This window comes from Myotis yumanensis, unplaced genomic scaffold, assembly GCF_028538775.1.
Source record: "Myotis yumanensis isolate MYYU_CA2020_CCGP unplaced genomic scaffold, mMyoYum1.0.hap1 SCAF_1, whole genome shotgun sequence".
NCBI lineage: Eukaryota > Metazoa > Chordata > Mammalia > Chiroptera > Vespertilionidae > Myotis > Myotis yumanensis.
Genome location: NW_027223752.1, coordinates 123,779,689 through 123,804,422, shown reverse-complemented (window position 1 = coordinate 123,804,422; position 24,734 = coordinate 123,779,689). Strand labels below are relative to the sequence as shown.

Genomic DNA, 24,734 nt, shown 5'->3' with positions numbered 1-24,734 from the left:
CATACGATTTCAAGTACTGAACTAAATTAATTGTTCTCAAATTACACATTTTGACAAATAAGTTTATTATAGTCTTTAAAATAAAAATGCATGTTTGGTGAAAAGTTAGTACAGTTGTCACTCATATTTTGTCATATTTTAAAATATGAAAGTAATGAATGAGATTATTTGTACTATCTATAACATGATATAAGTGACTAGCTGTTTTGTGATTCTGATTATCATACTTTATTGCCATGCAAAGTCAGTTCTGTGATGTATATGAAGTACCATTAGTTTAGCCTATTTCATGGCATTGTCCAATACCATGGATCTTTCAAGTCTTAAAGAAAATTTAATCACATGAAACTGAAAAAAACATTTTAAACCAGCGATACATAGCATATTATAATTCGTGATGGAACTAAAAAATATGTAGCAGGAAACATAAAAAAGTAGGAATATATATATATATATATATATATGAATATGAACATAAGAGAAGACTCAGATTGTAAAGCACAAAATAAAAGATGTTATTTTTAAATAATGCACAATGAGTATTTAATATAAATTCCACAAAAATGGGGCCACTGTTACTAATGAAAAGTAATAATATTGGGCATGATTTGTGACTTCTGAAAACTTTTGTGACTTTTCATATCTAAATGTCATCAGTTTTTGGATGCAGTATAATTTTATATATCACTACATAGCAATGTCACCAATAGAAATTCAAATAGGCCAATTGCAGAGATGTTAAAATGTGGAGAAGCAAGTGTCTTTGAAATGATGAAACCAAGTAATGCTCCTAATTAAGCAAGGATCAATTACTGGCAGTAGGAGATTATATAGTATAATCTTTCTCCTGGAAATTAAAATCTCCACTGTCTGATGCCTTCCTATAAAAGAAGAAAAGAGATTGACATCCATCACGCTTAAAATATGTTATAAAAAAGAAAAGGGGGGATATTTTAGTGAGTTCAACTTATACACAAAAAATATTAGGAAAAGGAAGGCAGTTGGTAAACAGGTAAATTGTCATTATTATCACTAATATTAAAGAAGAGACTACTTAACACAATTTACATTTATTTCACTTATCCCAATTTAAAAATTCCTGCATTTTATCCATTGACTTTCAATTAAAACAATGAAACATTTGATCGGGAGTGAAAAACATTGATTCTAATTCTGTTTATTGGTTTACATAAATGATCCAGAACCCACTTGAGATATATACTTTGTTACCATATCAATAAATATGATTGCTTTGCAATTCTGATTGCCCTTTGTTCTTGGCACTCATCAGCAATTTCTCAAAAATTTAATCAAAATTAATTTTGAAGTACCAGCCAGTTCTCATGAACTTCTGAAGCCTTGTGTATTTTTACAGTGTGAAAGGTAATAATGTCTTAATACCTTATTAATGTTTAATAGTAGGATTGAAACTTTCAGTTTACAGCTGTTTCTTTGTGTAGAGCTACTTTGAAGAAATGGAGACTTGTTTTCCTGAAAATGACATATGTATATCCAAATATTTTGAATATAGGTTTTTTTAGTTTTTTGTAAAATCCTGACTCAAATCAAAGTTTAAGAAAAGAAGGCAGCAATGAGTTAAGCCTCTGTTTAGAGCTAAACCTTTTTATTGATATTACCAGCAATGAGTGTGCAGGAAATCAATAAAAATGATGGTCCACTAATACGGGATAATGGAGAAAAGAAGACAGTTGCCACACAAAATGGAAGGCAAACTGAAGGAAAATTTAGTATACGTTAAGCTAAGTGTCCCAAATATTGTTTATCTCTTTGGCATGACTGTAATTTTGAAAAAAAAAAAACACATAAAAAACAAACACAACAATATGCCTGATTTTTTCAAATAAGTCATGAAATTCATGTGTTTATCCATTTTAATTTAAAAGATTTGGCTTGGCTCAATTCTATCACTACTTAGATATTCAAACTAGTCCCCTCTTTAAGTATGAAAATACACGTTTAATTCCAACTTCATATTTGTTTCATGTTTTACTTTCAAAGATTTGACTTTTTTTACATGTATGACAAATGTGGGAGAGTGCATCAGGGAGTTCCTATTAAAATTCCTTCCTGTAGACATTAAGGTACGTGAAGCACTGAAGGTTTATCCCATGGTGACATAACAAATAAATTGTATAGCTATTCTCATTTTGGTGGTAAGTGAACACTGCTCAACAAACACACATACTGCTTTTCATACCTTACCTGGAAAGACGCTTTATTGAACAGAGTGTAAAGTTATCTTTTAAGGTGAATTATTGAATTTGCACAAACATTTCTATAGACTTAAAAAAAATCAAGCTGTGTCATTTCCCCACTACATTTTGTTGTGCTTTTTATATTAATATTTGCAAATGGTATAATTTAATACTTATATCCCAATTACTTGCATAACCAGTTTTTTTCTTAAATCCTGGGGTGTTGATAGAACATAATAATAAGAATATTCTTCTTTAGACAAAAGTCTTAAATGAAGTTAAAAGCTGAGATAATTTAAGGAAAGAGATCTTCAAATTTTCATAACCAACAGGTTTAAGTGAAATTTACAATGCATTGGAAAACTGGCTGGTTAAAGGTATGATTTATCCTCAGGTAGCTCAAAATCATTTTTACAGGTTTTTGTTTTTTTTCTGTAAAAGTGTTTTTTAATCTTTGTAAAATAATAAAATAATATTTCACAATTTGCACAGAGTCTGACTTAAGGGCAGAGGCATGTTACCCTCAGAGTTTAGAATAAAGCCAGATTTTTCAGGCCCAGTTCCGCTGTAGAGTTTGTATGCACTGAAATCACAAACATTTTCTTGTTCCCTCTAAAGCTAGGGCCAATTTCACTTCGGATGGAGGTGAGAGTGAAAAATCACTCTTGAGCTGAGTATTATCTTAACCTTTTGCTCTGGTTGACCCATTCAATAACCTGGAAGAAAAAAAGTTGCTCCCTTGTCTGGTCCCAGTGGACGTTACTTTCTAAAGGACAAAAAGCTGAAAGGCCATGGCTGTCTGGTCAAACAAGTATCTCCTCTGCATGGGCTTCCGCAGCAGCTTCGGTCCTTTCTTCTTCAGAAGCGGCTTTGTTGTCTTGCCTGCAATTTGCACGTTTCGGCTCTGCAGTTTGTTTATAAAATAGTTTTACACAAACCACTCTTAGCAGTGCAAGCTTCTGAGCTGGAAATTATTCAGGCTTGTTTCATTGAAGGCACTTAGTTTCCATGGCAATTTATAAAAGATGGTGGTTTGGTTTCTTCACTGGAACAGATGACAGTTTGGGCGTTCAAGTGGCCGCGAGCAAACTCCGATAAGCCTGTGTGTTATGTAAGCCCAGGTTGACTATCCTGGATAGCAGTGCATGCAAAAAGAGACAGCACACAGTTATCTAGCTTAGCCATGGGAGGAAAACAAATACAAATTATAAAGGTTGGGTGGGGATAGGTGGGGAGGATGAATGTTTTAAATAATTCTGAGTTCAGGTTCTTTTCAAGGAAGGGTAACAACCAAAGGTAAAAGGGCCTACATTTATTGAATTCTCTACGTAAAAGCTTTTCCAAAGGAAAATAAATGCCAGCTCTTCACGTACCCTGTTTACAGTGAGGTTTTTGTTGGCAGGCCATTAGGTTTCCATGGTAACAAGCAAACTATTCATTTGAAACAAAACCAGCCAAGACTTTGTGCTTTGACAAGAATTTCTATAGCTCTTTTTTTTCCCCCCAGAGTTCAACCAGACGACCAGATGACACTGTGATCGTTTTAGCCACAAAAGCACCTGAAGGTCTCTTCTCTATTCAGGTCAAGACTATCTTGTATACGCAGTTTGGAATAACTTATACTTCCATGACATCTTTTTATCCCCAGTGCTTAAAAAATTTGTTTTTATTATTTTATTTTTGAGTCAGTAGTCAGTGGAGGAATCTTTGGTAGTTTGTTTTTTCAATGTCCATTTACAAAGACTCTTCATGCCAGTGCCTGGTGAATCTTTTATAGCCTCTGCCAGGATAAGGTCACCTTCGAGGACTCAGGATAGAGATGAGGACAATAACTGGAAAAAGCCATATATGTACTAAAATTCCAACAGCACCATCAACGGAATCTAAAGACAAGGAAAACAAATGCCAAGAAACAACCAAACAAAAAATAAGTATTCCATGCAACAAACAGCTCCACTTTGGTAAACTAATGAAACATTTTTTGTATACGAAAACAATTTTGGAAAACTTTTTTTTTTTTCTTTTCAGTTTTATTTATCAGCTTCATTTCCAAGACAAGTGAAAGGACTATCATTTTAATATGTGGTTAGGCACTTGCTAAACATATTTGCAGATTTAAATTGATATAAAATGCTATAAAAACTGTTCAGAAGATACTTGTGTAGGTTTGTGGCTGCACTCAACCTGAGTTCTGTTAGCCACATGAAAGCATGCACACATAGAAAATTCTCAGGAAACCTAATGGTCAGCTTCCCCCCCCTTCCCCCTCCCCCCCACACACAAGCTTTCAGAAATGTTTAAGCTTAAAGACAGAGAAAAACTACACTTGATGAAAACTAGGAAGGAATTGTTATGGGTATTGAAATTAGCTACTGCAAATAGTGAATTATATATATTCAGATCAGTCCAACATTTATAAATTAAATAATTATCTCTTTAGTGTAATTTTTAGAAGCACTATGAAGTCCATTCTAACTAAAATATATCTTCCAGCACTCTGCCTTGAGATTCCTTCTACAATTGGTATTTCACCTAACGCCTCAAGTTCAGGTCATACCTCTTAGGACATATACCCTACCTAGGGATGCTAAAGCAGGTAAACCCAATAATTCATTAACCTGGCTTAAGTTACAACATGGCTCTCACCTAGGGGAGAACTGAGTTTTGAAAATAAGAGACACACAATCTCAGCTTTTGACAGTGTGGGTGGGCCACAGTGTCATTTACTGCCCTAGAAGGATTGGGAGTCTGAGCAGTTAGGAAGAGGCTTTTGACTGCCAAACTGGTTTGTACTTAGAAATTTACATTACTTTAATATTCATTGAACGCTATTCATCCAAATGAATTTCATAAATGATGAATAGTACAAATTAACAAAATACTTCCTCACACCAAATAGAATATATTTTGTTTAATTAAGATTATGTGTTGCCTCTGATTAACAGAAGCTAAAATAATTAACTTTAATACTTATAGATGTATTTTGTCTAAGACAGCCCCACATTTCTCTGGATTTAGTATTTTAAGGAAACATTCTATTGTGTAATAATAAAGTTCCTATAAGTTTTCGTTATCATTTCACTGTCTCTACTTTTACTTCTGCTTTCTTATTTCAGAAGTAAATTATGTTCTCTTGCTTTCATCATTTGGAAAGTTTAATTCATCTTATTGAATTTAGTCTATAATATTTTTCAGTGATTAAGTTATCAAATGTAAATTTTCTTTGTAAGATAGTAACTATCTTTGGTTAATATGTTACTGTCACTGATTCATATTATAAAATCCAGGGGAAATCCCAGTCCCTCTGAGGAGAAAGCATGCTTTTCTGTGCATTTGACAAACCTATTTCATTTTAGCTATTAGTTTTCTAAAGCGAAATTAGCCTGACACAGGGTGAAATTTACAAATGTGTTCCTTGAAATGAAATTCTAAGTGTAATGATAAGAAGGTAAATCTATGAGCAAAATGGCTCATTGTTATATACAATTTTAGCTTTTGTCTTTTTAAACATCTCATTACAATGTTTAAAGATGTAATCAATTCAGTTCATATGAGAGAGCAATCACTGGGTAGCTGTACAAACATGACTTTCAACAACTAGACTGATATAATTTCTTACTAATTATACTCAATTAACAAAGACTCAGATTTGCTCTAGACTTAATACAAAATTGACTTTCATGCTCCTTTTGTATGTGAATAATTGATGAATTTATTTTTATAAATTTAGTTGCATTTATACCTCTTTATGTGATCACAAAAGTAAGGATTCCAGATGGTCCTATGAAAATCTTTCAACTGGAAAAATTTGTAATAGGAATGATTTGAGGTTTCTCAACTTCAAATGAACAATATGAAGATGAAGTTTTTAAGAAGCAGCTCAATACACACTCTGATGGTTTTTGCATTATTTAAACCTCTTTTATATAAAAATTGATTTGTAGTGAAAAATAACATTTGAAGACATCATTAAACCATAATATTCAAACCAGAATAAATGTGGAACCAAATTACCAAGCAATTGATTGTGGTGCAGGTAGAAGGAGATTAATTATACCAGAAAAAAAAAAATAGGGCTAGGCCTAGCTGGTTTGGCTCAGTGGATAGAGCATTGGCCTTTGGACTGAGGGGTCCCGGGTTCGGCTCTGGTTGGGGGCATGTGTCCAGGTTGTGGGCTCGGTCCCAAGTGGGAGTTGTGCAGGAGCCAATCAGTGATTCTCATCATTGATGTTTCTCTCTCTCTCTCCCTCTCCCTTCCTCTCTGAATTCAATAAAAATATATTTTAAAAAATAGGGCTAATTCATTATTTAATATAGGGTGTCCCCCAAAAATGTATATACACACTTTGAATAATTATAAAGGAAGTGCTTATTAAAAAACATTTCATTTTCAAAATTGAGCTATCAGCTGTTAAAGTGTGTATACATTTTTGGGAAAACCCTGTTAAGACTGTTAAAAATATTAAACCTGTTAAAATGTTTAACAAACGTAAAACCTAAGAAATATTTTCATAAACTGGGGGATTAAAAAGCACTATGTCTGTTCAAATATATGCTGAGTATATAGATTAATTAAATATTTTAAGTTGAAAAACCTCTGAAATTAATAATATCAACCAAAATATTTTAAAATCCCAATTAAAAATCATAAACCTAAATCAAAATTATATTTTTTCTTAGGCTAAACAAGCATACAGCCAAATTTAATACTTTGCTTTTAAGTTATCCTCAAAATTTTAGCTTCTTAAATATAAGAAATTCTAAATAAACAAACTAAAAATAAATTTTTAAATTAGAATATATTAATTTACATTAATATAGTATTTACATTAACATCTCATCAAACCAATTAAAAAAGAGACACTTACTCTTAGTCGTTAGGTCTTGTTTTGCACATTCTCCTTCTGCAATTGATACATCATCAATGGCAATGTCACCTTCTATGCCAGGACCTCGAATACCTTCAAAAATGAGCTACAAATATGAATGAAACAAACCTAAATGTAGAGCTTTAATTTCTATTGAGAAACTTATGAGCAAAACCTAAAATTGTCAACATTCCAAACATCTTTTACACTCAATAGTCTTCAAAATTCTTACTTATAAAAACCAAAATATCTTAGTAAAAACCATAATGGGATATGCCTTGCATAGTATAAGTTGTTGTTTTTTTTTTTTTTTTTTACAGCAAAATCTCTGCATTGGTTTTAAAACAATGCTACACTTAGTTGAATGATATAATAAAACACCTACTATAAACCCTATTACTTTTCATTTTCTGGGGTAAGGAAAAGTTTTGTTTGAGCAGTATCTCTCTGAAAAAGATTCCTTCCAAATTTCTCTTAACACATAACACCAGTTTTTTTTAGAAATGTTTCAAGGAATGAATCTGTTCTGGGTTCTCTACAACAATATTATATTTTTTGAAGCTCAGAGCAAGGGTTTATCATATCTAGCAGCCGACCTTTGAATTTCCAGAATCTAGAACATTGGCTTGCACTGAGGCTTAATACGGGTGTTGAAAGAATAAGGAGTAAAATAACCTTCCTTTATTGTTAAATTCTGGATACAATGTCAATATAAGGACAATCAGCAAATTATTATAGCAATTATTTTATTTACAGAAACAACTCAGAATTTTCTCTATAACCTTTTAATTATTTTTTGTTTCCAGTAAAACCTTTTAATCTGTTTGATACTAAAAGGCAACCTATGTATTTTGTGACTATATTCCCAGAAAAAATTTCTACATGTCAAAATAAAATGTCTGTTTTGGTCTTTCCAGAGAATAATTAGCTTAATAAAGAGCAATTTTTTTAACATCAAGCTGATGTGTGCATTTTAATACAATTTCTAGCCTTATTTCATTGCAACAATTTAGGGTGAAAGTCTATTTATATGAAGACCAAAACTTTTGTTTTAGTATTTTATCTTTGGGGGTATTTTAATATGGCTGCTTAAAGGCAAATTTGTGGTGATTTTCAGAGAATTTAGGCATTATTTGAGAAGCCACCTTTATAATTTCATTGATTGAACTAATTGTAGGCAAATCAATTCGTTACCAACTTTAGTATGGAGTCCCTGTCCCCACTTAGACATCATCCATAAAAATAAGAATAATTTTCATAACTTGAAGGAGAAAAATATTGAGAAGTTTTAACTCATATTTAATTTCTATAAAGAGGTTTTCCTGCTCACTTATGTTGAGGCATGTCAATAAAGAGTGCCCAAAGCCATTTCTTAGAAGAACATCCAAAACGTTCTGTATCACTGAAGTCATAAAAAAACTGCAGGCCCAATGGGGGTGTGGTGGGGAGGATAAGCACACAGTTGTAATACCTTAATCAATAAGAGAAAAACAAAGCAAAACAAAACAACAACAACAACAACAAACAACACTGCAGGCCAGCGCTAAACTCTTCTGAACCCAGCTGGCAGTATACAGATGCTCGTCCCTAGCATTGTCAAGGAAGCATGCTTGGCTGTCTAGAAATAATGGCTCCCATATGACTTGGGGTGGTATTTTGGAATGTATCTGGGAAGTGGCCAAACAACCCTCACATGACTGTTTAAATCACAAGTGAGAATTAAAGAAAATCCCCAAGGTCAGCACCTGGGAACGGGGCGGCCACCAAGAGGGCCTGGTGGGGCAGGCCAAGGTGCCGCCCAGGGTGGGGGTGGTGGGGCGCCCCTCGCGCTGTTGCTGCCTGGGAGGAGGGAAAGCGTTGCAGCTGGCAAGTGCCCCACTGTAGGACCACGGGATGGCGTGGCCCACAAACAGCTCTGAGCTTTGGAGAGTAGGAGGCTGCAATCCTGCCCAAGGACATCCAGCAAGTGCGGGTGTCCTGCCAATGAGTCAGAGGTCTGTGTCCGCCTGATGGGGTCATTCCAGGGCTGGCTTTCCTCGGGGATCTCACATACACAATTGGAACCCTTGGCTGCCCTGATGGCAGTGGGCGCCCCAACCCCGCAGAAACGGCTGGGATTGTTTACAGCCCGCTGTCTCTGCTTCCCCTCCCCGTCCCTGTGAAGACCTTCGGATGAGCTGACACCCCAGTCCGCGGGCTCTGTGTACAAGGCAGCATGAGAGGGAGAGCTGAGGCAGGTTTGGATCCTCTTTGCCAACCACCCTGACCTAAGAAGGATCCTGGCAGACGATGGCTTTGAGGGACAGCCTTTCAGGAAAGACTCCCCCTGTCTGGCTGAGTTCCCCTGTGATGATGAGGTGAGATGATGAGGTGAAGGGCGGTGGCTGAGCCGGTGGAGTTGGCCCAGGAGTTCGCAAGTTTGCCCTGAATAGTCCTCGGGAAGCTTTCCCTGCCTGTCCCCAGCCGCTGAGAGTCTCAAGCTTGAAGCCTGAGACAAGAAACCCGAAACCAAGTAGCTCCAGGAAGGCATATGGATCCTAGAAAGCGCCTTATCTGTAATTGAGTGTCCATGTAAATAAAATCCTACTTAGATTCACCAAATAAAAAATAAATAAATACCCATAGTATAAACATTCAAGAACACTGAATATGGAAAAGGAGAAATTTTAATGACTGCACAATATTCCACCTTATAAATATTTATTTAACCAGTACCTATTGTAATTGCTAAACATTAAACTTATTTTTTAGCAATTCTGAACAAATTCAGAATTGTTAAAATTGAGGTGAATAAATTCCAAAACATTTTTATACACGTTTAGACCACATGGTTATTTAAAGTCATTAAAAACTGCCCCTATAGCACTCCATCTGTGAGAAGGCATCATTTTTGCTAACCATGTATTTTTAAATATATTTTTATTGATTTCAGAGAGGAAAGGAGAGGGAGAGAGAGGTAGAAACATCAATGATGAGAGAGAATCATTGATAGGCTGCTCCCTGCACGCCTCTTACTGGGGATCGAGCCAGCAACCCAGGCATGTGCCCTTGACCGGGAATCAAACCTGGACCCTCCAGTCTACAGGTCTACACTCTATCCACTGAGCCAAACCAGCCAGGTAACCATGTGTTTTTAAATCTTTTGGATTGATGCCACTTATCTGGTAGAGAATCAATGTTAGACTAAATCAGTGGTTATTCTCATCCCCTTTATAGTTTTAGTTATGGGATGCTGAGTCTTCTCTCCTGAAAATAACAGCATAAATGGAATGTTATCTTGGAGAAAGTATTTTAAGGGATTGAACTGAATAAAGTGTAGATTTCTGACTTACACTCCAATTTTAATTCTGGAAGGAACAGGAATGCATTATTCAGGAAAATTTTGTATGGTAAAGAGGAAAATTCTTTCCACCAAGACTTTTCATTTTAAAAGACAGAGAGGGAAAGGAAGGGGAGTGAACACTGCTCACAGAGTAAAATTCAGGATTTACAAGGTAGTCGTGGCCAAGATAAAGGGACATGCTTTGTGCGTGAAGTGAGATGCTGGTGAACAGGATAGTAAGGGTAGGGTAAAAAGTTCTGCACCTGCTCACACAGATTTAAAACAGAAGCTGAAGTCAGAATTCTTTTACGGGAAGGGATGCTCGAGAAACAGGTTTGGGAGTACATAGATTCTCCATCTTAGCTAGGCAGAGGTGAATAGATAGTGAAATTCACCACAGTGTTTCTTATTTAAAGTACAGAATTATTTTCAATAAGTTCTTGTTACCTGGAGATAAGAGTCAAGATAAAATAACAGGGTTATCCATAGACACAGACAGTGGGTGGTGAAGGCTTGGGTGGGAGGAGGCAATGGGGGCGGGGGGATATATGTAATACTTTCACCAATAAAGATTTATACAAAAATAATGGGGTTATTTTAAAACTAAAAACTAAAATATATAAGTCATCAAAATCATTCCTGTACTTTCAAAGCTGCTTTCCCTGGAATGACCCTGTCATTGCCCACAGCACTTCAAAACTTCCCTTACTGACTTTAAAATGTTAAACACTTTGGAGCAGGGAAGGCACATCCACAAAAATAGAAAAAAAAAATCAGGCAAACTTATCTTTGTCTCCTTAAATATTATTCTCCTGACATTTTTATTAAATGAAAATCCCTTAGTAGCATGTATTAAATCATCTTTATAGAGCTTCAGCAGTGAAATCTGAAAATATGCACATTCACTTTGATTCTCAGTTACCAAATCCGTAAAGTAGGAAACATTAAAAACTCTTCACAGAATGTTATTGGAGAACTTAATTTCAAAACTTAAAATGAAAAGCTAAATACTCCTACTTTCCCTACTAATTTCCTTTCCCTTTGTCTCTCTGTGCAGTTTCATCCGAACACAAGATGGGAACTTATAGTCAGCCTATGCTACCGATCAAGTCCCAACACAGAGTGGGCGTGAAGGAAGCTGCCACCCTTGTTTTATGGTCGGATTGAGAGGGAGTGCTGGGAGACCTTTGAAGGTAAACATCAGTTGACTGACTGATGTAATTTAATATGTGTGCTACCTGCCTGCTGGCAATATGTTGATTCTAAGTGTGTAGTTGGCTGAAAAGCAAACATACAAATCAGCAGAAGTCAAAGTGTCATGTGTCCGGAGGACTGCCTATGTCTAGAACATTCTCTCATATGAATACTTCATCCTTTGGTGATCCTGAATGAATTGTTGCAGTAATAAAAGTTGGCTTATTTGAAAATCTATTATTTCATTTATCTGCACAACTATGGGTAATATAGTTTGTCACTGTATAGAGTCAGTTGATTACTTTCTAAATAAGCATGGTGGGTGTTTAATTTCTTGTGTGGAAATAAGTCATGGAATTAGTAGTGGCTGTTACTAGAATAATAAAAATAATTTCTGACAATCAAACTCTTGGTTCAGTTATAATCAGTGTTTTTAATATTTATTTGTAATCTTGTGATGATGGGAAATTTCATTCAGTCGGTCAGAGAAATGCTGTAGTCTGCCTCAGGGTCCTATTTGAATAGGAAGGAAAAGGTCTTGAGCAGTATGTTTGTTTTCTGTCAATTTCCACAGCAGCTTTGCTATTGAGAAGCTATAGATTGTGTTTCACTTCTTGATTCTTATAAATAAATTTTTATTGCATTGTTTTGCTTATGCTCTGAACCCCAACTACAATTATATCTTTGAATTATTATAATAACACTAGAGGCCCGGTGCACAAAATTCATGCATGGGGCGGGGGGTCCCTCAGCCCGGCCTGCACCCTCTCGCAATCTGGGACCCCTTGGGGGATAACTGGCAGTCAGACATCCCTCTTGCAATCCAGGACCACTAACTCCTAACCACTTGCCTTCCTTCCTGCCTGATCACCTCTAATCACTCTGCCTGCCTGCCTCATCTCCCCTAACCACTCGCCTGCCTGCCTCATCACCCCTAACCAGTCTGCCTGCCTGCTTCATCACCCCTAACCACTCGCCTGCCTGCCTGATTGCCCCTAAATACTTCCCTGCCTGCTTGATTGCCCCTAACCACCTCTACCTGCCTGCCTCATCACCCCTAACCACTCGCCTGCCTACCAAATCGACCCTAACCACTTGCCTGCCTGACTGATCACTCCTAACCACTCTGCCTGCCTGCCTGATCACCCCTAACTGCTCACCTGCCTGCCTGCTGGCCCCTAACCACTCACCTGACTGCCTCATCACCCCTAACCACTCACCTGCCTGCCTTATCACCCCTAACCCCTTTGCCTGCCTGCCTGTTCACCCCTAACTGCTCACCTGCCTGCCTGATAGCCCTTAACCACCTCTGCCTCACCCCCACCACCGTGGCTTAGTCCAGAAAGATGTCCGGAATGACATCTAGAAGGTTGTTTGGCTGTCCAGTCTAATTAGCATATTACGCTTTTATTATTATAGATTTTGCAGGTTCTAATAAACTCATAAGAAGCTTGCAGACTAAGTAACCCTTTACGGTTGCTTTTTAAAGAAATCTTGACTATAAGGTAGATAACAGAAATAAAATGCATAGATATTAAATTGAAGAATGCACCATGACCAAACTTTTAAGAGTTTATAAAAATAAATCCTTACCTTTTCTCAAACATAAAAATAAGAAACTCTAGCAATTAATTATACTATGATGTATCTCAACTTGGCAGAAATGACATGTATGAAATGGAAATAATATAAAATGATCTCTAATTGAATAGATAAGATTATGTAATATTTTTATGAAGTACCATTATGATTCTGACTACTATGATATTACAGAGATAAAACTGTTAGGTCTGATCAAGCAATTGAATCAATACCTCTCCTCCAGGAACTGGCTTTTCAGGCCATTTCACTATGGACATTCCCTTTGCTGAGACCACGTTTCACTTGCAGCGACCATATTCCATTATCTCCCCTCTGGGTACGCAAAGAAGTCTCCCCCAGAAAAAGCCCTCCGAAAGTCCTTTAAAAGCCACTGGCTCCCATTACTGGGTGCTGGAGCCATCCAGGCTCAACCACCTGGTGTGTGGATGATCAAATAAATTCGTAATCCCTCACCATTCTGGCCTTGTGCGTTCCTCCTTCCACGACCTAACATTTGGTGTTGAAACTGCGGAGGGTTCCACGAGAATGGGGAGCCATTGCCTTGGCTTCAGTCACCCTGAGTTTGCTTCTCGGAGAGCAATAGGCAGTGGCAGCTTGTCCTGGGCTTCTGAATCCTACTCAGGTGACTCAATTGTCGGCCTCAATCAGGCCTTCCTCCCTTACAGGGTTCCCCCCTCCACCCCCTCAGCCAGCCAAGGAGGACACCAGACCAAGAATCTCTCCTTCTCCATTGCTGACCTTCCATCCCACACCAGCCAATCTTCCCTAGGTGAGTGACGTTCCACAATTCCCCCCGTCTTGAGTCTTCTGCCCACTCTCTCTCACTGACTTTTCAGAAGTCTCTGGTCTCAAAAGTCCTGGCACTAGGCCAGAAGACTCCTCAGCTGTTTGGCTTTGGGTCCTTCTGGATTGGGGGACACCCAGTTCAGAGGGTCATCTCTCCTTTCTCATGGCAATTTTTTAGCAGCAGGGACGCCTGCCCTAAACAGTCACCTTTGGATTTGTGGTCTACCACTCACCCTTCCTCTCTCATGGGCCATGCCACACTCCCTCTGCACACTCACGGGGGAGATCATGCCCAATCATCTCACTTTATTTTGTAACACTGTTTGGCCACAACATAAACTAGATAATAAGTCTCAATAGCCTGAAAACAGTACTTTCAATTTTAACACACTGAGCAATTTAGATAATTGCTGTCACTGCAATGGAAAATGATCAGAGATTCTCAACGTCCAGGCCCAATCCTCTTTCTCAGTCCTGCTCTACCATTCATATCTTTCTTCTTCACACAAAACATCTTACCCCTAACACTTTCTGATTCTGAATCTACTTTTGACCCAGCAGACCATCGACCTCCACCCCCTTAATCATCCCTTCCCTCATCTGTAGTAGATTCCCAAAACCCAGACCCTCTTAACCAGCAACCACCTTCTCCCCAGTCCCTGAGAGCCCAAATCCTGAGAATGTAAGCTCCAAAACAGCCTTTTCCCATCTAACACTCATTCTCAGGCCACCCAAAGACCACCCTCCTCAACAGCCTCTTCTATTCCTGCAGCCATTTACCACTGAGGGAGGCAGCAGGAATTGAGGGTATTGTGGTTAATTATGACAAACTTAATGAAATCACTCAAGGCCCTGACAAAAACCCAGCTGTCCTTCTCTCCCGCCTCATGGAGGCCTTACAGAAAATGGCCACCTTAGACTCTACCTCCCCAGAGCACCCATTTTATATCCCAAACAGCCCCTGACACACACCATAAACTTCGAAAAATAAACAGGTTCACAAACCCCTCAAAAAGACCTCATTAACCTGGCCTTTAAGGTCTTTGATAATAGTGACAAGGAGACTCAAATCCAAAAGCAAAAGTGAGATCAGGCCAAGGCTGAGGCCCAGAAGGTGGCCTTCCAGCTCCTAGCCACCGCTCTCACGAACGCCAAATGCGGTGCTGGTCTTCCAATTGCGGGTAAGTCAGGGGCTAATCCTCCTCCAGGCCCATGCTTCAAATGCAACAAGGAAGGACACTGGGCCAAGTCCTGCTCAAACCCGAGACCCCCGCCTGAGCCCTGCCCAAGGTGTGGAAGGGAAAGGCCACTAGAAATCAGACTGTAGTCTGGCTGCTCCAGGTCAGATCTCAGTCAGTCCAGTAAAGCCGCCCTCTGGATCCGGTTTGGAGCTCCCAGACCTCCTGGGACTGGCCACTGAAGAAGCAGCCCAGGCCATGACAGGGCCCCACAGACTTACATCACCAGGACAGAGCCTTGGATAATGACTATGTGGCAGGTAAGCAGATCTCCTTTTTAATTGACACTGAGGCCACTTATTCTGCCCTCTCTGAATTCGCTGGGACCCTTGTCCTCTCCTCAGTCTCTATTATGGGGGTTGATGGATTAGTTTCACAGGCATTAGCCACCTCACCTCTATACTGCATCTTACTAAATTCCCCCATTCACTCTTTTCTCATTCTACCTCGGTGTCTGGCCAGGGCCACCATATACCCCTCATAAAGCCCAGTTGTCCCAAACCACAGTCACCTACCTCAGTTTCACTCTCTCACCCCACAAGGCTGAGCCACTCTTGGACTGTAAATGCCTTATCTTCTTATCTCCTCCATGACTGTCCCCTCCTCTAAACAAGAATGGTCTCTATTCTTGAGCTTGCCAACTTTAGTCTTCTCCCACTGAGCAAAGGGAACACTCACTGAGCCTTTAGATCCCAAGGCCAGCATTCTCACCCCTTTAATGCTCTGAAAACTGCTCTGACCGCAGCGCCTTGTCACCTCTCCCCACCCCACCTTTCCAAAAGAACAACTTTCTTTACCTCACAGGCTTATTTAACAGTCCGGCTATTACCAGAAGCTGAGCTCATTATCTCCCAAACCTTAGCATGCTATCTCTAAGGAAAAATCTGGCAGTTTTGAATCCAAGTGGCTAGAGGCCTGGGAACAGGCTGCTGGGTCTGCTCCCTCCTCCCCCTGCCTTTTCTCCAGCCTCATAGGCCTATACATAATTTTCCAAAGTCTTTGATAACTTAAAGGCTTTGGAGCATTGCTGGGTTAAATGATAAACATCTAAATATTTTAAAATAGCATACAAAACTGAAACATTGATTGCTAGGCATGTTTTCATTTGTCTGCTCTTAGTTTTTATTACAGATGGTCTCCTGTACTTTGTTGAAGGTATATTTTCTTGAAAGTAAGAGTGCATTTGATGTGTGTTCATAAATGTTAATCTAAGAAATGCTGGCTGTTTACTTTTTGGTAATCTTTGGAAAATTAAGGTTTCTAAGAGTGAAGGATTCTAATACATTTTAAAGAAAAAAGAAAGAAGAGGTCTGTACAAGTTGCTGAAGGTATGACAGAAAGAAAGAATATTAGAGTAGAAATACTTAATGGAAGGTCTGAGGCATGGTTATGCATTCTTGAAGGACATACAAAGAAGGTTTGAAGGCAAATTTGAAAGTGTGAAATTTGTGAAGGTTGCATATGTGATGAGAAGGAAAAGAGAAATGTTGAAAGAAATAAATAAATTCTAAAGTTAACTATTTAAAGTTTAAAAACAGGCCAGACCACTAGCTAATTTATAGCCTGCCTGTAACTAAAAAGCCCTTATCTCCCCCTGACAAGGACAGAAAGGGAGGGGGAGAGGGGAAAAGAAAGAAAAAAAAAAAAGGGAGGGGAGGGCAAGGGCCATTTTACTCTGAGCAAGAAAGCCTGAGGTTTCAGTCTCCAAGCTCGGCAGGATAAGGTTGCTGGATACTTCTTAAGCTAAATCAGTATATGCAGCAGCAGAATTTTAAGACAGAAGTGAATATAATGCCTCAGACCCACACCTAGCCTGCTCTTCAGATTGGCTGGGTGGTGGGGGGGAGGGATGGCATCTGTACTTCATGGGTCAAATGTATAAGTTTGCTTACTTTGCTTTTTCAATAAAGGATAATACTTTAATTACTTGATAAGTTCTCTTTTCACAATATAGTCAAGGTCTCATATAAACTCATTCATATGAGAAGCCAATATTTTATGAGCAACTGGTTCTAGTAAAGTCCAAAGTAAAATTTGCATATATATATGCAAATGATTACTAGTCAAAAGAATGCTGTTTAAAAGTAAATTTAAATTCAAAAGGAAGGAATTTTAAAATCTCTTCCACTACTATTTACAGAGTAAACTAAAAGTCATTATTCAAGCATTAAATCTCACCATTAATGAGATACCATAAGTAAAAGAAAGTTACTTTTACTTGAGATGTATGCATGGCATTATTGGCCAGCATGTCTCTCTCCTACCTGTTTTTCTGGAAGGCAACCAACTTGGTTGCTGTTTGAAAGAAAATAAAAGTCTTTAATGTAGCAATATTAAGGTGGAAAAGTAAAACAGCAAGGATTAAGGTTCAGTAAAAATAAGAAGTTAAGCCAGTGAATGGGAGATTATAACCTCAGGAAATTTAAAGCACTAAATTTGGCTGGAAATAGATCCTACTCTTTCCCACATTGTTAACAAATCAGAAAAATCAGGCCGGAGAAAAACCCTTTAATAGCAAGGGACAAAACCAGAAAAATAAAAATTTCTCCCCCAGGGTAACCAATCCTCCCCTAGCAAATAACCGGTCAGGCAACTAAGACCCTTAAACTAAGACCCCTAATCTTTTCCTCCCTAAAGATAACTTCTAGGTCTCAGTTTTATTTCAGCTCCTCACTGGGTGCTGGAGCCATCCAGGCTCAACCACCTGGTGTGCGGATGATCAAATAAATTCATAATCCCTCACCATTCTGGCCTTGTGCGTTCCTCCTTTGGCGACCTAACAAAAACCATGTACCTTTCCTCTTCTATAATTCCAAAAGCATTTGATTTAATTGCCATGAAAAAGGAAGTAACAACATCTAGATACTTGGGGAGCAAATGTTGAAGTTTAGGTCTCCTAAAACAGGGTTCAGATTATGGGAACCTCATACACAATAAGGCTGATACTTAGAATGATCTCCTAGTTGAAATGACAAGCTTAACATTTTAATGTTTTCACTGTATGTCTATGCAATTCAGCGAACTCGGTATGCAAGAAATACTGCATAATCAGAAAGCTAACACTTTTTGTAAATTCAAGTGGAAATTTGAAAAATATATATGTGAATTTATGTATTAGAATTATACCACACAAAATAGTTTTGATTCGTGGCCTGACAGTTTCTTACATACATATAATGCTTTAAAACATACGCATAGCTATCGATGTCAATACAGAGACGGAGATATAGATGATGCTGTCATAGCTTGTATTGAAATGTAATTTCTCAGGAAGAGAAGAAGAGCTACATGCAGCACTAATGAGTGAAAGTAGAGGGGAGTCCAATAATACAATGCACCTCTGATAATCTGACTTCAGCGTTAACGGTGCCTTCTGCAAATGTTCACAAGATTATTTCTTCCTGAGGAGAGATAATGACTTCTGGTCAATGTTGCTAAAGCAAATACAAAGTCTAAAAATGCAGTTTGAAAACTGGCAGAATACATTATTAATTAAATGCAAATTAACATTAATACCTTTTCCTTTCTGTTGTTAACTGTGTCAGCAAGTAATGGAACTAGCCTCAATCATTACAAAGGAGATTTGAAGAGAGGCAACATTGTAAACCAAGTGGGTAGCCTCAGCTCCTTTCCTGGGGAAGCTCTGCAGATACAGAAGTAACTAACTTCCGAAGTCTCTGCCGGTCCAACTTGCTAGATAAATGTCAACTAGTTCTCAAAGCTTCTAATCTGAAATAGTATCATGAAAGTTTAGTTGTTGGCAAAGACAAAGAAATAGATGGCACTGTGAACTGCAATGGGAAAATGTTTTCAGTGCTTGTGTCTGTTTATATCGTTGCCATGGAATTTGGTATAGAATGCCAGATATGTATCTACATGAGTTTGTGATGTCTACTTAGGAAGACAATATTTTCCAGATTAATACTATGTTTAGTTAGATGAATATAAAGGCAGCATGATGTAATAGGAGTCCTATATTCTTTTTAAAATCCTTAATGTTAATTATTAGTGTGGTTTAAGACAAATGGTCTCAAACCTATTTCCAAATCTTGAAATTAGGATATAAGAATAGATCTCCAGCATTACTTTCACTTATAAGTAAGAAAATGAAAAGACAGTATTTTATGTTTCACGGTGTCTCTAGAAAACATTTGGAATATATTATGAAATGAGTAAGGTACTAAAATAATGGTTAAATATTTTCCTTAGTGTATGTGACATTCTAAGACTAATACTATATTAATTTTACTCTTATTGGAAAATTTGCCCTACTTATTCCCAATCCAGCAAAATATATTTTCATTACACACTTTGGTCATGTTAAATTAATTCTAGAAAAAGAGCCACAAAAGAAATTTCACTATGACAAAACATCTATTTGCCCTGAAATGGACTGCAGAAAAATTTTATTTTCAGGTAAGCAAACTAATTGGACACACTGAAAGGACTTTGCAAGTGGTTATTTTTTTACCGGGTTTATGGACCAAACTAATTTAAAAGCATGCAATGCCAAGCAAATCAAATAAGACAAGTGTTAGTGAAGCAGAGGCTCAAAGTCACCTATCTGTCATTTAGAATTCTAAGAGGCGAGAGACATCCTTTCCACTTGAATTAAAGACATCTTAGTATGCCACAAGGCATTTGGGTAATTTTAAAACTTCTCAAAACATAATTTATATGGTGATATATTCTATACAATTGTTACCATGCTTTCCTGGTAGGCATTACATATTAAAACAAGCATTTTTTGAAAAAGCTTGATAAGTTATAAAGAATTTTTGAGTAAAAATACTATGTCTAAAAATGTTCAAAATAAGAAACCCCAAAATAAAACAAAAACAAACAAAAAGGACAGGATGATGTCTTTGCGCTTCATGTTTCCTTCAACAATCAAGGTTTATAAAATAAAAGAAAGTCCTTAGCCGATGGACCTAGGACTATATTAGGAAATGAAAGAACATAGACATTTAAAAAATGATTTTATATATTTTTACTTCCACTGGTAATTTAAATAGCTTAGAAATACATTGGTTCAAAATCTTTACTTTTTAATTTTCTTCCAGCCAAGATAGATTACCAGGAGGCAGATGTATCCTCCCACCTGAAACAACCAAATAACTGAACAGGATTTATAAAATGATGCTCAGGACACTAAACATCAGGTAATGAAGAACAGTGATTCCTGAGAGATGGAAATCAAACAGCCTCACCACTGCACTATACAGAATTTGTAGGCCACGGTGCAAGAGAACAAACCTGGTAGAAAATCTGAGTTGAGAAGATGGAACTCAGAGTCCAAGGAGTCTATGGCACCTGGAGTGTGCAGGTGGAATACCAGCAAAGAAAGTGTTGCACAGAAAGAGGGATCTGCAGAGGGGCTCCCTCACATATTCAGAGAAGTACTGATCAGGACATTAATGTGAGGAAAGTACCCAAACCTTGAAAACAACTAGAGGGATGCATTTAAGGTAACAGTACCAGCTCATCTAAGGTAACAGTACCAGCTGACACAGGACTTGGAAAACTACATAATCCATGCGACATTGTCTAGAGTACTCAGAAGACTTCACTCATTTTGAAAAATTATTAGCCCTATAACCAAACACTGCTCTGGTCTCACCTAAGAAATCTTTTATATTTGTTTTCTTTTGTTTCAATCACAGTTTACAGCCCATATTATTTTGTATATCATAGTGGTTAGACAATCATATACTTTACAAAGTATTACCCTGACATTTCCAGTCCCCACCTGGCACCATATATAGTCATACATCATTATTGACTATATTTTCTATGCTGTATTTTACCTCCCTATGTCTATTCTATAACTTCTAATATGTCATTCGTAATCCCTTCACCTTTTCATTTGGTCCCCCAACACCCCACCCCACTTTATTTCTATGAGCGTGTTTTGTTAGTTTATGCATATTGTTCTTTAGATTCCACATATGAGTGAAATCATATGGTATTTGTCTTTCTCGACTGACTTATTTCATTTAGTACTAGAGGCCCGGTGCATGAAATTCGTGCCTGGGGAGGTGCAGGTCCCTCAGCCCAGCCTGCATCCTCTCCAATCCAAGACCCCTCAGGTGATGTCTGACTGCCAGTTTAGGCACCATCCCTCTCGCAATCTGGGACTGCTGGCTCCTAACCACTCGCCTGCCTGCCTGCCTGATCGCCCCTAACTGCCTCTGCTTGCCAGCTTTATCACCCCCTAACTGCCCCCCTGCAGGCCTGGCCGCCCCCTAACTACCCCCCTGCTGGCCTGGTCACCCCCTAACTGTCCGGAAGGAAATCAGACGTCTGGAAGATGTCCAGTCAACCCAGTCTAATTAGCATTACCCTTTTATTAGTATAGATGCTACCCTCTAGGTCCATCCATGCTGTCATAAATTGTAAGATTTCCTTTTTTTTTAATAGCCAAACAATATTCCATTGTATGTATGTACCATATCTTCTTTTTCATTCATATATTAATGGGCACTTGGGCTTCTTCCATATATTGGCTACTGTAAATAACACTGTAATGACTATGGGGTGCACACATTCTTTTGAGTTTGAGTTTCTTTATATATACATTCAGAAGGAAAATCACTGTGATGCTTAACAAATCTTAAAAGCAAGGCCAACAATGATAAAACTGTTTCCAAGGAACTGAACTACATCCCCAAACAAGCTCAAGAATACTGCCTGGCCAGTGTGGCTCAGGATTGAGTGTTGTCCCTGGCACCAAGAGGTTGCTGCTTGGATTCCCTGTCAGGACATATGCCTGGGTTGTTGGCTTGACCCCCACTAGAGGGTGTGCAGGAGGCAGCCAATTGATGTTTCTATCTTCTCACCCTCTCTCTCTAAAACACCAATAAAAACATATATTTAAGAAAAAAGTTTCCACCCTAACCGGTTTGGCTCAGTGGATAGAGCATTGGCCTGTGGACTCAAGGGTCCCAGGTTTGATTTTGGTCAAGGGCATGTACCTCGGTTGCGGGCACATACTCAGTGGGGAGTGTGCAGGAGGCAGCTGATCGATGTTTCTCTCTCATTGATGTTTCTAACTCTCTAACCCTCTCCCTTCCTCTCTGTAAAAAAATCAATAAAATCTATAAAAAAGAAAAAAGTTTCCAACACCTATCAAGGTAAAATGCACAGTGTCTGACATCCAGCCACACTATGAGGCATGCAAAGGAGCAGGAATATAATGAATTGTAATGAGGCGAAAAAACAACAACAATCAATCAAAACCAACCGAGTACTGACACAGATGTTAGCATTAGCAGACAGTGGCATTAGAACAATTATTATTATAATATAATTTCATATGTTCAAAACATTAACCAGAGGCATGGAAAATAGTTTTTAAAGACTCAAATTGAGTTTATAGAGATGAAAAGTACAATGGCTGAGATGAAAAATGCACTGAGTAGTATTAAGGGCAAATAGACATTTCAAAAGAAATAATTAGTGAATGTGAAGACAATAAAAACTATCCAAAATGGAACACAAAGAGAAAAAATTCAGAATTTAAAAGCTTTGATGAGCTGTGTGACATCTTTAAGGGGCCCTTATATATGTGTAATTAGAGTCTTCAAAGAAGAGGAAGAGGAGCAAAAACATTTAAAAAACATTAGCCAGAAAATCCTTACATTTTATCAAAACTATAAATTCACAGATCCAAGAAGTTTATGAGCCCAAGCACATGAAAAATGAATAAAACTAAGCAAAAGCACATCACAGTCAATCTTTCAAAACTAGGGATAAAAAGAAAATCTTAAAAGCAACCAAAGGAAAATCACTATCTATAGAAGTGTGCATAAGGTGTCAGCAAACGTATTGTTGGAAACAATGCAAACAGAGGCTGCAGAATGGTATCCTTGAAGTTTCTAAAGAAAAAAACTAGAACACTATACTCACAGGAAATGTCTTTCAACAAATAAAGGTGCTACAGACATTGTCATTCATGTTTAGTGTAATACTTTAAGCAATAAAAAAAAAATTTTAAAAAAGAATTCATGTTTAGCAAATCCACACTACAATATATGTTAAATGAAGTCCTTCAGGCAAAATAAATTTGATACCAGATGGAAATGTGGATCTACAAAAAGGACCAAAAAGCACCAGAAATTATAACTACTTTGGGCACCGACTATGCACACCCAGTCTGATTTCTCAGTTGGAATGAGTAGAGCTAATTAGGTAAAGTTCTCCGAGGTCTGATCATGGTGAATAGAGCTTTACTCATTTGAACGTTCTTGAACATCTGCTTTGAACATTCTTGTAAATCTCTTTTTATGAATTTAATATGTAAATTGCAGAGGCTGTGGAAAACTTGTCATTTGTAGTGAATAGTAAAATGTTTTGTTCTGAATTTACACTGACCACATACTTCCTGGTAACAACAGACTAACTCACTTATTATTTATTTATTTAATTGTGGCCAAAGAGTTGGCATGGGATTTCTTGGTCTTTTAAAAAAATCTTTATTGTTGAGAGTATTAGAGATTTCCCCTATTTTTCTCCCCATTGCCCCCCTCTACCCAGTCCCCACCCCACTCCAGGCCTTCACCATTATTGTCTGTATTATGCTAAACAAAATAAGCCAGTCAGAGAAAAACAAATATCATCTGATCTCACCTATATGTGGAGTTGAGTGAACAAAATAAGCTGCTGAATAAAATAAAACCAGAGGGATGGGAACATGAAACAGACTGAGGAATCTAAGAGAGAAGAGTGGGTGGGTGGGGTGGGCAGGAAGAGATTAACCAAATAATATGCATATTTGCTAACTCACATCTTGAAATCTCCTTTTTAATCAATAATTCTGGGAACAGGATGCAATGAATTAAGATTGGTCAATTCACAAAGAAAAGCAATTTCTTTCTATAAGATTACAATCTCAAACTTGGAGCTGGCACTGTGGTTCTTGTTTCTTCCCCATATGCAACCCCTCTCATTGCTTATTTTGAGGGAAGCATTCCATTTAGTGTTCTCCCTACTGCAGCATCCTGAATAAAGAATTCATTCACTTGCAAAAACAAAACAAAACCTATACCATTTTTTAAATTAAATTCTATTGGGGTGACAGCAAAACAGACAGACAGCCAACCAGATGTGAGATGGTATTTGCAAATAGTAACTCCGACAAAGGTTCAATTTCCAGAATATAAAAAAAACGTGTTAAACTTAACACCAAACAATTAAACAATCCAATCAAAAAGTGGGCAGAGGGTCTGAAAATACACCTCTCCCAAGAAGACATACAAACAGCCAAAAGACATATGAAAAGATGTTCAACCTCTCTGGCAATTAAGGAAATGCAAATCAAAACTATGAGATACCACCTCACACCTGTTAGGGTGACCATTACCAACAAGATAAGCCATACCATTTTTAATGGGAAAAATGATAGAATAAAACAATTATTTTCACAAATCATATAATAATTTAATATCTGCTTGTAGGTCATTCTATTATTTCTGAATAATGAATACTTTAATTAAGATAGCAGTCTTCC

At 37.7% G+C, this 24,734-nt stretch overlaps 1 protein-coding gene and 1 pseudogene across 1 annotated transcript in view; one reads left to right on the top strand and one right to left on the bottom strand.

Annotated features, from left to right (window-relative positions):
- Positions 1–505: 505 nt before the first annotated feature.
- The window catches only part of MDGA2 (MAM domain containing glycosylphosphatidylinositol anchor 2), a 339,368-nt gene continuing 315,139 nt past the window's right edge, over positions 506–24,734 (bottom strand). Inside the window, exons 13-14 of the mRNA XM_070431541.1 lie at positions 7,085–7,190; positions 506–4,099 (exon numbers count right to left, since the gene is read on the bottom strand). Of these exons, the coding sequence (XP_070287642.1) occupies positions 4,011–4,099; positions 7,085–7,190 (195 nt within the window). The 3' untranslated portion in view covers positions 506–4,010. The remainder of the gene's footprint in view (positions 4,100–7,084; positions 7,191–24,734) is intronic.
- Positions 8,427–9,600, top strand: LOC138998774 (NADH dehydrogenase [ubiquinone] iron-sulfur protein 3, mitochondrial pseudogene; annotated as a pseudogene).